This window comes from Nyctereutes procyonoides, unplaced genomic scaffold (assembly GCF_905146905.1).
Source record: "Nyctereutes procyonoides isolate TBG_1078 unplaced genomic scaffold, NYPRO_anot_genome, whole genome shotgun sequence".
NCBI lineage: Eukaryota > Metazoa > Chordata > Mammalia > Carnivora > Canidae > Nyctereutes > Nyctereutes procyonoides.
In genome coordinates, this window is record NW_026575052.1 from 19,049,885 (window position 1) to 19,064,127 (window position 14,243).

At 47.0% G+C, this 14,243-nt stretch overlaps 1 protein-coding gene across 1 annotated transcript in view; it reads right to left on the bottom strand.

The window, feature by feature from the left end:
* Positions 1 to 1,822: 1,822 nt before the first annotated feature.
* N4BP1 (NEDD4 binding protein 1) overlaps positions 1,823 to 14,243 on the bottom strand; it is a 49,182-nt gene continuing 36,761 nt past the window's right edge. Inside the window, exons 4-7 of the mRNA XM_055331836.1 lie at positions 12,920 to 13,016; positions 10,412 to 10,519; positions 8,488 to 8,595; positions 1,823 to 6,452 (exon numbers count right to left, since the gene is read on the bottom strand). Of these exons, the coding sequence (XP_055187811.1) occupies positions 6,095 to 6,452; positions 8,488 to 8,595; positions 10,412 to 10,519; positions 12,920 to 13,016 (671 nt within the window). The 3' untranslated portion in view covers positions 1,823 to 6,094. The remainder of the gene's footprint in view (positions 6,453 to 8,487; positions 8,596 to 10,411; positions 10,520 to 12,919; positions 13,017 to 14,243) is intronic.

Genomic DNA, 14,243 nt, shown 5'->3' on the forward strand with positions numbered 1-14,243 from the left:
CTGGAGCTGCGGAAAAGGCTTTTTTTCAGTTTTCAAACCCCACCAAAGCTCCTCCTACGGGTCTGCACCCCCCTAAGTGAAATGGAAGGTGGGTGTGAGGAGGCAGGGGCTCACCCCAGGCCGTGCGGGTCTTTTCCTTTTTAGAGCTGTGTTCCCGGGCGTCCCACAGGAACAGCGTCCCCCACAGCGTCTCCGGGCAGCAGCCTGACAACCCTGACCCAGGTCACCGCCTCCCAGTTCGGCGCCCTGGGTGGGGGCAGGGCCCCTGTCGGGCGCCTTTCTGGCTGCCCCGTCACCGCTGGCCGAATCCTGGACACGTCGGCCTGGAGAACTGCGAACCTGCCAGCGGCCCCGCGCGGCGGCTCCTCGCAGACTCCTCAGAGTGTCGTGAGGGTCACGAGACAGAATTAGGCTTGGCGAGCGCTCGGCGCCAGGGTCGGGTCCTGGCGCAGCTCGGGGCCAGACAGTGGCTCTGCCTGCTTCCCTGGTGGTGACATCGGAGGGGCCCTGTGGAGGCTCCAGGGGAGGTCTGGCCCACACTCCCGGTGGGCGGAAGGGACAGGAGAGCATCTGGAGTCCAGAGGATGAGCCCTCGGACCTTCGGTTAGGAGACGTGGAGCACCTGCAAGGCTGTGAACAAGGGGGTGTCCTCGAGGGGCTGCTGGTCAGAGCCAGGGCGGTGGCTCCGAAGGTCACTGAGTGGGGCCCGGTGTGAGGCCCTGGGTATGAACACCCCTACTCCGCACGACGCCCCTGGGGCAGGGCGTGTATTCCATTACGCCTGTTCACAGATGAGGACGTGCAAGGGTACGAAGGCCTGACCCTGGACAGACCGAACAAAGAATATCACAGCAGGGGGCACTTGGGTGGCTCAGGTGGTGACCCCCGGGGCCCAGGCCTGGGATCAAACCCTGCACGGGGCTCCCTGCTCAGCGGGCAGCCGGCTTCTCCCTCTCCCTCTGCCGCTCCCCCTGCTTGTGCTGTCAAATAAATAAATAAAATTAAAAAAAAAAAAAAGAAATTCACGTTGGGGGATTTTTCAGGCAGTCTCAAGAGGAAATGGGATGCCGAGGAGGATAAGCAGCAGCAGGAAACAGCTTGCGTGAAGGTAGGGCGGAGGGCTCCTTGAGGCCGGACGGGGAGTTTCAGCAGACACTTGTCAGCCTCTAACACTGTTTTCTGACGGGGGTGACCGCTCCTGAGCCCTGACTGCATCCCAGCCGGGGCGGTCTAAAGCTATGCTGAGCCTCTCCCACTCAATCTGTTGAGTCTACACGCAGTTATACCTGTTTCACTCAGGACTCTTGATTTCAAGGCTTGTAAAGCCAACCTGAGCTAACTTCACAAAGGGAAGCGCGTTCTCGACATCCGAGGAAGGGCGTGGGTGCCACAGGACCTGTGCTCCTGCCCCAGGAATCCCACGGTCCTGCTCCTGCTTCTCTACCACGCAGCTTCCCCCAGGGCAGGAAAATGGCCTCCAGGAGACCTGGGCATGACGTTCCTCAGTCCCACCACCAGGGGGAAAGAGCCTAAGGGTGCCCCTGGTCAGCCCAGCTCGGGCCAGGTATCTGCCCCGGTGCCCACCTGGGGGCAGGGAGTCAGCACACAGCTTGGCTCAGCCTGTCCCGGGCCCACCTCAGCAGGGCCGCACGGTGTGTTGGGAGCCTTGACGAGAAGGGAGGAGCCAGGCAGACACCCCGCCTGCAGCCTAGACTCCCACCGCAGCGGGGTAGTGGGTTCCCTGGTGCAAATGCACACAGTGTGATTTCTCAAAGTCTTATCAGCTGCCGGATAGCGCAGTCAAGAAGGCACCGTCGTCCAGTTCAGTTGAGCAGACGTTTATTGAGCACCTATTAAGTGCAAGGCACTGTGCTAGGTGCCATGGGAAATACAAAGAGTGAACACAGACGGTCCCTGCCCGCGAGGAGCTCACAGTCTAGAAAGGGAGGTGACACAGTACACAATCAGCGGCAGTGACACCGGCCAGGGCGGCGAGTGCCAAAAGCAAGACACGAGTGCTGTAGGTCACAGAGTGCCATGGTGTTGCATCTGGCCAGAAACACGGGCAAGGGCACAAAGAGGACACAGGCTGGGCCTTTGAGTGGGAAGCCATTTGGGAGAAAGGGCATCTCTGGCAGAGAAGAGAGGCGCACACAGAGGCAGGAGCCCACAGGTAACCGAGGAAATGCGTGTGGGCTGCAGTGAGCATCCCGGGAAGGGCAGTCACCTGTGGCCACAGGGTGGACAGCACAGATACTACGCTCAGGGAGGGCTGAGCTGCGTGCTCTGGCCGAGAGGCACTGAAGATCACTGAACAGGATGAGGGTGTGACCAGCAATGTGTTTTGTAAGATAAATCTGGGAGGGAGGAGAGGTGGGCTGGTTGGTCAGGAGGCCACGGGAGCATGATGGGTGGACCAAGGGGACCCTGTGGCAGACTGGGGTGGGGAAGGAGAGCAAGGTGCAGATGCCGGCTGAGGGCCTGGGGTCCGTGTCTGAGGATGTGATGCGGCTTTCAGCTGAGCTGGAAACTTGCTCCCTCGGGGCAGGCCTACAGGTGGGACTAGAAGTCATTGCCCAGAGGGGACATGTGAACCCAGGGAAGTCAGGGTGGAGGAAAACTAGAGTTAGTGAGCCCTAAGGGCGAGTGCAATTTCTCACAACCTGGTCCCTGGACAGCCTGCTGGGAAACACCCAGGGAGCCTGCTGAAATCTCCCCAGATTCCACACTTTACTCCAAGGGCACAGCCCCCAGAGCTGTGATCTGCAATTTTTATAAGAGCTGCCTTTCCCACCACAAGTTCCATGGCTGGTCCAAAATTTGAGAACCATCTGTCAAGAAAGAAAAGGGTATCAAGGAGTGGCCTTCCGGTAAAAGAAGAGAAAGGAATGAAGAACATTTGGGAGGAAAATCTCAGAAAACGGGGAAAAGAAGGCCACAATGACAAATATTCTGGTCGCTGAGTGTGGACACGAAGACTGAAGATTGAGAAAACGCCTCGAAGACTGAAGATTGAGAAAAGGCCTCGGAATTCAGCAATTACGTGACTTCTCCTAGATTTCTATTTCCATGCGATGGGATGAAGACTGAGTTTGCAAAACAGGAAGTAAAGAGTGGGAAGGTGAGGGGGAGCAGTAGTGCATGGAAAGGATTCCTGGGGCAATCGGGGACTCTCAATATAGGATCTGGACTGTAGTAATAGGGAGTAAGGGGAGGTAGATCATGAAGAAACAAATGGCAGGAGTCAAGCAGCTGACGGAACCGAGCATGGCTAGGAGAGGGACCCAGGAGGAAGGACGAGGGAGGACACGGCAGTGCTGGTGGAGAGCTGCACAGGGGAGGCCACATCTTGGAGGTGCCTAGGGCGGCAGGCTGGAAGCTCAGGGGGCCCAGGGCCTGGGGCGCTTCCCGTGATCGGGGAGCATGGTTTTCTCCGTCAATCATATTCCACTAGAGCCACAACAAACCTAAGGAAGTGGGACCCCAACCCTCCTCTCAGAGGCCTGAGTCCAGGGCGACTCTGCCAAGCCACAGCTGAGCCTGCCCATCATCCGGAATGGCTCAGGGGCCTTCCCACGGTCTCCAACCCTGCAGCCTCCAGGGTCTCAAACACAGGCTACTGGACAAAAAGGTCAAACGAGGCGTTTTTCTACCAGAGGAGGTAGCTGGGGCCTGGGGAGGAAGGCAGGCCTGGGAATCGTCCTGTATTCACCATCTATAAAATTCTCTAGCCCTGGACAGCTTCTGAGCACCAGGCGGCCGTCCGAGTGAGGTGGCGTCCCCCGCCCTGCCACCTACTTCCAGGAATGCCAGGAAGTACGGGATGCACAGCCATGACACACACATGCCTGAGGAGTTGCCAAACGAGGAAGCTTTGCTGCCGACACCACCACGGTGGTTCAGAAATCGACCACTGGGGGCAGACCACAAAGAAACATTTGAGTAGCATCAACACTGGGCCTAGTATTAAGAGAAGGCTGAGAACAAGTAATGGCTCGTTTTTTTTAAAGGTTTGAAAATTGAATTTCTAAATATTAAAGTTAACTAAACCTGCTGGGCTTCAGAAAGAACTGTGACTTATGTGTTATAATTTATCAAGGGGAGTAATTAACCTACTTAGCCTTCTGCATCCCTCCTTCTTGTACCCCAGAAAGAGGAAAGGGGCGAAAAGAGCTTTCAGAAACAATACTAAGAATATAGAGGCTTAGATAACCCAAAGGTCAAGGGTCTAGTCACTTCTAGAACCTAGGAAACCCTGGAAGTCCTGGCCGTAGCCAGCCCCACGGGGCATCCCTGGAGGCCCGGTCCCCTTCCAGGAGGATCTTTGTGGCTAAGCCTGGGCCAGGGAGGTTTACCGCTGGGTCCTTCTCTGCAAATAGGAGAAATACTGGATTGGCAGCGCTGTCCGACCAAACCTCAACCCAGAAGATCAGAGTCACTGCGAGACAGCTATAGCCCTCACACGTCTGCCACGCTTTTACAAACCACCAGTTCTGAAGCTGAGGCACAGGGGCTGTGGGACTGAGTCACTTCCTGCCCACCTCGAGTCGCCTACCTCCTCATGCACTGGGGGGCAGGGGACTCTGGCAACCTGACCCAACACGGCGGCGGACAACCAGCTCCTGGTTAGGAGACATCTTAAAGGCATTGGAGAGAAAATGTGATTGAAATACAAATCTGGCCACCCGGAGGACTCTGGATTCATCCCCTGAGGGAGGCAGGGGACACACACACCTGGGGGAGCCTCCTCGGGAGCCACTAGCTCTGCTCGTGGGTGACAAAGTCCCTTCACCATGAAGAACAGATCGGCTCCGAGTCCTCGGCAGCTGTTTCTGGAGTTAGGAGGGACACAAGCCACAGGGCAGACACGAAACTGACCGTGAGCAGCCTGGGAAGAGAACAGGTAGAAAATACAAAGCCCTTTGAAAGTCCAGAGAACAGTAAAGATGTTAAGTATAATTACCCAGGAAAAGAACTTCACTAACACAGAATTTTGAGCAACACCGAAAAACACAATACGAAGATACCAATGCTGAGATAGACTCACTGGAAGGGCGGTGAGGAGAATACTAAAAAGACAAACACAGGAAAAATAAATAAGGGGCTCTGAGCCCCCACGGCAGCTACTAATGCTATTTATTGGCTTGGGTCATTCTTGAGCATAGAAAATCACGTTTTGGCAAAGCTCACAAACTTCACATGGGTTTCTCCCATGGTTCATGGACACAAATTTACGGTAACAATGGGGCTCTTCATGGAACGTCCTCACATCCTGCTATTATTTTCAGAGGCTAAGACATGAGGCCAGGTACAGTGAGGCCTCAGCCTGGTGAGCATGTCAGAGCATTGGACGAGGAGTCTGGTCCCTGCCCAGCTGCTCTGCAGCTGTGGACCTGGGCGTGTGCGATGCAAGCACACTGAGCCTCAGTTCCCTCTTCTGCAGGGTGGGAGGGGAGGTAGGGTGGGACTCTGTGAGTTCTAGAGTATCTTCTCACCCAGTCTTTGCCCTGGTTGTTAACAATGGCTAGGCACAGGTGCCATCTAGTGGCACCACCTGCCCATTCTCACAAATGGCTCCAAAGAAAGACCCACAGGAGTAAAACCTACTCCTATGACTCTAATTCCAGGGGTGAGGGCAGAGGAGGCTGGGGGCGGGGGGATGAGCACACTTCATGTTAGTGGACGTTACATAGTCATCTCAAGAAAATATACTTTAAGAGGTCTTGCTTTCCCTAAGAAAGCAACTCTTTTTTTTTTTATTTAGAAAGGCTAATCATATCCATTTGTCAATATTTTCAGCTTTAAGGAAAATAGTTTAAAAAACATAAAAATGTAAATACACTCAAGAGTAACTGCTATTAAACAGTTCTGAACAGGCAGAAAATGTACTTTCCTTTTACAGAAAATGTTAAATCTGTAATAGCAGCATAATTTATATATAGAAAAAGCTGGTTTTGAAAACCCAGATTTTTTTATACACAAAACATCTGTTTTCTTTTCTATACACTACAACAGCATTTCCATTGGGAAATCGGTCTCTTCACATTATGTCGCTCCCCGCTGCCACATGCAGACACTAGGTCAAGTGAGACCTTCAGTCCAACACCATGGCCGACAGTGCATTCAGGTCTTTCATGTACGGATGGGCCACCAGTATCTGGTCGATTTTCAGTCTCTGCTCGGAGTCAGGGAAGATCTTCAGGAGGGCTTCCCTCAGCTCGCTGGTTTCCGCGGGAGACCTCTGTGCTGGCATGGGCACACTCTGCTGCATGCTGGGAAGGTTTGGCAGAACCGGGAAGCGGGGCTGCTGAGGAAGCCAGTGGCTCGGTGGGTTGCCCTGAATCCGGGCTGGAGGCTGGTGACTGGTGCTGGCTGCCTGGGCGCCAGGGACTCTGAAGGTGGGGTCAAACATGCCCACATTTGGCAAGGCATTGAGGAGGGGCTGCATATTTCTGTGAATAGAACGTGTCTGGTGAGTTGGGATATAAATGGGAAACATATCCACATGACGTGCTGCTGACCTCAAGGTTGTGCTGCTCCACGGCTTCTAAAGGTAAGCTGCCCACAAAGGAGTCCACAGGGATGACACCTATACCATCCCCAGACTGGTCACAACAGGCAGTGATGAGTACCCTGCCCTCCCAGGTCCCTAGCTATTGAGAACTGAGCCCAGCCAACTGGGTTGGCTAGCAGCATGGGTTTGCCTGATTCACCTGAGAGCTTTCAAGAGACACAGAAAACAGAATCTTAGTCTTCCGGAGACTCTAACTCTGTGTGGAACCCTAGCTGAAAAGGCTCAGAAAAAGGGACTCCTTTAGGGAGAGGCAGCCACTACCAATTCCTGTAGTCCCCAATGCCCCCTGCCAATCTGGGGGAAGTGTTGGTGCCCACAACCTGTACGTTCATGGGTGTGTGTGTGTGTTGAAGCCATCTGTCTTGTTAAGAGGCTTCCCAGGTGACTTGGACTTGCAGCTGAGAAATGGGGCTGGCTGAACACTTTTCCCAAATTCAAAAGCTCAACTAACTTCAAAAGTTAGACCCTCTGTGAGGGGTTACTGTTAACTTCTTACTCAACTAGTTAACACACTGTAAAAAAGTGATGAGGTGTGCAGGCAGGGAGACCCTGCTATCAGGCTGCTGAGGTGTGGAAGGAGCCAGAGAGCTTTCTGTTAAGTCTGACCCATGGGCCTTGATGCTTGCACATAGGCACCAGGTCTTAAAAGCCCAGTGCAGATGCAATGACACCCAGCAGATGTTAAAATGGCTGCCATTCTCTTGGTGTAGGTAGAGAAGCAGAACCTTGGGAAATAAGCCCTCGTCAATGTAATAAAACCCAAAGGCTCAAAAGAGAAATGATTCCTAAGACCAGGGAGCTGATACTGCATTGGTCTCCTCTATAGAAGATACCTCTGCATGAACTACCCTCAAATCCAAACCTAGAACACCCAAGGTTTGGATTATATAACCCAAAGGATGTGGTTATAAATAAAAAAGATCAGCTGTGTGTCACTGGGTCATACTGTCTGCCAGCTGGCCACAAAGAATACTTTAGTTAACAATGTCCATTACCTGATAATTCTGAAAACAAAAACAACCACTAGCAATATATCTTAAAACAAAACAAAACAAAACAAGGGGTGCTTGGTGGCTCAGTTGGTGAACCATCTGCCTTCAGCTCACGTCATGATCCCGGGGTCCTGGGATGGAGCCCTATATTGGGCTCCCGGCTCAGCGGGGAGTCTGCTTCTCTCTCTCTCTCTCTCTCTCTCTCTCTCAAATAAATACATAAAATCTTTAAAAACAAAAAAACCCCAAAGACCCAAACTACAACAAAGAAAACAAAACCTAAACTATCAAATACATTTCAGATGAATATAAATTATCTCCATTCAGTGGAGATAGAAAGCTCCCCAGCTAGTGGTTCCTGAATAGTAAGTAAATTAACAGGAACATAACAAATTAAAAGCAAATTATTTTGGAAAGTGCATATAAAAGGACAGTCACACATACATAATGAACCTAAGTGACCACCAGTAAAATCTGCTCTTTTTAGACCTACACAATCTGGCCCCCAGGCTTTCTAGGATTAAAACCAAAAGGAGGGACGCCTGGGTGGCTCAGTGGTTGAGCATCTGTCTTCAGCCCAGGGTGTGATCCCAGGGTCCTGGGACTGAGTCCCACATCGGGCTCCCTGCAGGGAGCCTGCTTCTCCCTCTGCCTGTGTCTCTGCCTCTCTCTCTCTCTGTCTCTCATGAATAAAAAAAACAAAAAAATATAAAAAAAAAAATCAAAAGGACCAGAAATGAAGATCTGGTCTTTAGGGTATATGCTTGATTAGCTTTCAAATATATTACACCAGCACTATAAGTCTAAGGCTAATAAAAATTTTAAAAGTGCCATCTTTAGTCCTTCAGAGACATCACTTACATTAAGCACAAAGAACTGAAGCAAGTCTGTAAATACAAAATAATGTGAAAAAGCAAATACCTAAGGAAGACTTCCTTCCGAAGAAAGTCTTCTAATCGAGGTCCACTTCTTCCCAGAGGGTCATCAGGAACCATAAATATGTCCCCAACGAAGGTATACTGAAGCAATCTACAACACAGAGTATGATTACAATGCTAGAGAAAACACAAAGTTTTCATTGCTATGGGAACTGAGAAGAAAGTAAAAGTGGCCACCTAATTCCAAAGCAACAGTCACCTATAAAATTATAAGGCTGCTTAGTTGCCTAATGGAAAAAACAAGCGGTAAACCATCTGAATTTCTCTTGGACACAAATTCAGTAACATATGAAACTTTTATCAATTGGCCCTCACGTTTCTTGAGACTTGTAGTTTTGTTTTTTTTTTTTAAGAAAATATCCTACAATGTGCATTTTATTCCATACCATTATACAATGTTTACATATAGTTCTAACTCTTATGAAAATGTTTTTTCTTGTAGATTTTTAATCTAGGTTTAGAAAGCATCTTTTTCTCTTAATTCAATTAAGGACACAACAGGTGTCTAACAAAGGTTTTACTTTTGAATAGGGTCTACGGACAAAACCATTGAAGATATATCCTCTTAAAACAACAAAACAATACGATCTATGAGGAAAGAAAATCAGAGATCAGTTCAGCATGATTTATGAGTTAGCAAGTCTAGGAAAGATGTAAAACTGAAAAAAAGAGCAAGTGCTTATGTTTGTTGTCCAGACCTTAGTTTCTGCCTTGTTTTGTGACTTCTGAGAGCCATGAGTAGGTGTACAAACATGAGCCTGACTGCATTTAGACCTTTCATACACAGATGAGTGTCCAATAAATACTGACAATGAATCCAGGGCAAAGATCCAACAGAAACATGTCCTAGAAGATTAATGGCTTGGTAATTGTGCCCAGAAGGTCAAAGACCAATTCTCAGTTCAGCGTTTACCAATAACTTTTTAACAGCATGTGGGTCAAAATGCATACAGTACACACCTGGGCATTTACAGTGAAGAATTATTTTATAAAATCCTCTAATGATTTAGCCAAATACAAATATCAGACAAGGGGCAACTGTGAAACCCCAACAGAGGGAAATATCTAGTTATACTCGTTATATACTACTTACACACAGCTTGAGGTATGCTGATTTATGTTTTTAGATTTATGGTATACGGGACTCATCTCTGGCACCATCACAGAATAGGTAACTTTTAGGTAACTTGATCAGATGATGCTTGTTAAAAGAAGTCCTGGAAGCCAGTGTTCACTAATCTTAAGACAAGTGGACACATTCAGAGTATCATCACAGATAAAACACATCTGTGAATGCTCAACTCCTGACTTTATTTTGGAAGATATTCAAACATGTTTTTCAATATATGTAACTAAACTATGATGGTAAATGCTCAAGAAAAGCATCACAGATTAAAAAGCACACATACTCTTCCCACTCCCAAGAAGTAAAAACTCCATCAGCAGGTTGATTTTGATCCCATCCTCTTATTGGAATCACAGGTGTCATTAAACCCAACCTTCCTATTTCATGGTTGAATCTAGTAGGGATGCCCATTGAGTTGCCAAGGTCTCCCTTGGCATCAGGGTAAGGCCAAGTAAGGAGGCCATTTCTGCTCCAGTGCACTATTAACAAGAGTTAATCAAGCCATAAACATGTGCCTCTTGCCTCCTGTCAGGGAATATTGATCTCTTGGAAGACACCCTGCAGTCACCACAGCATGCTCATATATCACCCATTCATTGCTTTGGCAGCTTTGTACTGGGACCCCCATTTACCTAGAGGGGCTAGCCATAGTCTCAGATGGGGAGCACAGTCTTATGATACTTTGGCTCCCTGTACTGCTTTCTGCAGGGCCAAGGTGGACACAAAACCAAACAATAAACAACAAAAAACACTTAACCAAAGACAAAGAAGAAAACATTACCTTTTTGTAATAATTTCTCTCCAAGAGAGTGACTCAGTCACAAATTCTCTGAAGTTATCATTTGTTACAATTATGCCACCAGTTTTGTCCGCTAAGTGTAGTAGAAACCTATAGTAATATAAGAGGTTAAAATGGACAAGCAGGCATTCCTGGCTTACAGAAGCTATGTTACAAGAAAACAGAAGGATTTCCTCTTCATAGGAAAATCACTAAAGAATTTACCTATGGCTAGGAGGTAGAAAAGTTAAGCCCTTGTTAGCTGAAGATCAATCTGAAATACTGAATACCTCTAAAATTAGTGTGATTATAATGAAGATTTGGTTTTCACATAGTACTATTTTTTTAAATGATCTCAACCATGATCTATACATTTTTCTAAAAAAGCTGCATCATCAATAGATCGTCATCATCAGATAATGCATGAGGACTAAAGTCAAGAATAAATTCGTGTTGACAAGCCTGTGAAATCACTATTCAAGTTTTGGTTGTTAAGCTATAGTCCTCCAGTTCTCAATTAGCTGCTTCTATAGTCAGCCTTGCATTTCTTAAACAAAACAGAACAAAACACCTATACTTCTCAGACTTGAGATGTCTGCAACTATCATTCTGTTTAGCCCAAGTTATAGATTCACTCAAATGTCATTTATGAGAAGCTGCACTGGTTATAAGAAAGGGTAAGAACTCAATATTGAGAATTCTATTTCCTTGCTGGAGATTATTCATGCTCAAACCCTCTTAATGAGAGATTTGTGAGGATAATGTTGAGTTTTATCCCTTAGGGTGATCGCATTTGGCTAAGGCAATGGAGACAAGACAATGAAACAGTACATTAAGAGATCCCTAGTAGAATCAAAGGTACAAAACAACTACTTTTATTAGTGATAGTGAATACTTAAAAGGAACTAAAAAACAAGCCATTAGTTTCAGAGGTCTTAGGACACCTTGGAAAGTATGAATTAACATTTTGAATTTATTAATGAATATTTTATAAACTATTTCTAGCTGGCATGAATTGTAAATGGTGATGTTTGCCCACAGGTAGTAACAAAAATAGTAATGCTTCTGAGTGCAAGTACTATGAATCAAGACACAGATTCATGTTCACTAAAAACTCAGAGTCACATAAATTAAGCACAAACTTTAGTCTGTATACTTGCACAGGCCTTCAAATTCTGCAGGTGTGCAGCTATGGTGTTAGCGATCTGAAGGTTCCTTGTGAGCCCAACAGCCCAGCTGCCCCTCTACCCAAGCATGAAAGGGTCTGAGCCCAGTATCATGGAGCTGGAGCCGGACATGGTCTCCTAGAACTTCCTCAACCCTGCCTCACCCCAACGCTGTTCTCCTTCCACTTTTGCTCACACTATCTTTCCTGTCACTTCTGATTCTATCTGACTTGGTCTCTCATCCCAGCCTGGAAAAGGGCAAAGGGCTGTTAATGGAGAAAGCCCTCTGGACCTTTTGCTGAATGAACGTCTGCTGTCATCCCAAGTCGTGCTCCCCCCTCCCCCCCCACTCAGCCCCTTTTCACCTTTTACCCATTTGACTATCACAAGCCAAACACTGTCTTCAATGTGGGGGGCCAATTTTGGTGGAATACTGAGGCAAAACCACCAGGGCATTCTAAGTGTTTCAGGCCAGAATACCATAAAGGGGGGCAATGCAGAAAAAACACCAAGAGGCCACTATACTACTACTGACTTCACTCCGAAGTGGGTTTGAAAAATTGGCTGTCGTGTCAATGGTTACATTTGGGACCTTCTCTCATTCAACCACCACAACACTCTCCTCTATTATTTATTTGTGTGCCTTCTTCTTTAGATCAGTAGAAACTGCATCTGAATCATGCGTTCCGGGTCTAGTTCTGGGCACTGCACTTCGTGCTCAGCGAAGCTTTTAGAAAAAAATGTAAAAGGTGCAGATTAAAGCTTATTGTCTCCAATGCACTAACACTTGCTTTCTGAGTGACACTCCAACCTCAGATATGCAGCTTACTCTGATCATGCTTTGGGTCAGCTGACACCATCTTTTATTACATGGAAGAAGTACTGAGGGCTTAGATATGACAATGACAAACTAAGTCTGGCCAAAATCAACCCAGAGAAGATAGATAATGTTTGAAAAGCATCCGTGAGGCTGCCACACTCAGACAAGACAAACTTTACTCGAACATTACTTTTAGTATGCATCAAAAAAGAGAACTCAATGTCCGCTTTTACTTATGGATTCTCGATCATGTTTTATTTAAGAAACAAATAACAAACAAACATTCTAACAGACTTTAGGTAATGTTCTTAAACCCAGAAAGAAAAAAAAATTAAAAAAATAAAAGTAACTGACTGAGTATATAATCTTAATGTCCATAAATATTAAAATTCTCAAACCCCTTGATCTATTAAGTCCTTTATGCATGTGGGTCCAGGAGCATCACGAACTGGCCAGTGGAGCAGGCGGTGGGCTCCTCACCACCCCGCTCCCCACCACTTCAGGAAAGAAAACAGCCTTTCGTACCTGTCGTCATGAGAAGCAATTCTTTCTCCAAAGACCATCCGGGCAGGAGTTAAAGATAATATTCCGAGCTCCTGTAGCTGGGTTAAGAAGTGCTGTTCTGTTTACAGAATAAGTTGAATACACATTCAGAAAAAGGCTCTCTTCCCAGATGTTTAAATAAATGAAAGTATCCCCAAATGTTTCACTTGGAGAGTTATGAAAACCTTTTCCTTCTTAACTCAAGAAGACTCACTTTTACTAACATACTAGGAAGGAAAAAAAAAATTAAGCAACACACACTAAGGCAAAAAGAATGTAAAAGTTGACCTTAGCTGTTTTTTAAATCTTCCTTATATATAACTCATGTGTTCCTTAAATTAAGAGTAAACCATAAACCTGTATTTAATGAACCCTACATCAATAGCTTTTTCACAGCAACATCACAAGCAGCAGGACAGGGACTGAAGACACAAGTCCCAGAGAGAAGGTGGGGATGGGACAGGAAACAGGACTGGAAGCAGAGGGAGTGCAGGGACAAGAGGCTCTGTCCCACCCCAAGAGTCTGTCAAAATATCCCTCTGGCTGGCACTGAATTCAACCTCTCTGTCATGTGCAGGAAGTTTTGCTGATTTTCATGGGAGTGGGTCATGACAAAGAAATGAGGGCCAAAGCCAAACTGTAGAAAACCAGTCAATGGGCAAAAAGCAGCTAAAAGCTCAGGGTGTGGTGGCCCTCACCCGCACCCCAGCAATGGTACTCACCATTGGCTTAGACTGAAACACAGTTTTATTGTCCTAGACATGCAGAGCACAGGAGGGCTCACAAGACCCTCTCATGGATCCTACTGCAAAAATTAGTGGCTCTGCCTCAGTCCTCAAGCACCCTCAGTTAAGAGTGATCTGCTCTCCAAAATGAGGGAAGTTGGGATACTTGAGAAATCTGTGGTCTTACCATTTCCACCTCAACAGTGACTAAGTTTCACTTCCTGTTTAAATGCTGGGTGAGCTCTGTATTCACCCTTCCTCCTCCTAATCTACCTTTTGTGTCTAGGCCCAGTGCCATGTTAAGCTGCCTGACATAGTCACACCACTCTTCTGTGACATGAGAAACAACCTAAGGTTATTCTGGAATACTGCACGATTCACCAAGTTCAAAGCTCTCTTGTGTGGCCTGCAATCAATCATGGAGTACCACCACACGATTAAAAGACATAACTCATATTAAGCTATTAAACACACTGTTCAAAAAACACTGAATATGGGAGTTACCAAATTTATCAAGTGACCATTTTAGAAAGGACTATTTAATGAGGCAAAAGCCCAGACTAACAAAGACAAATTTAACC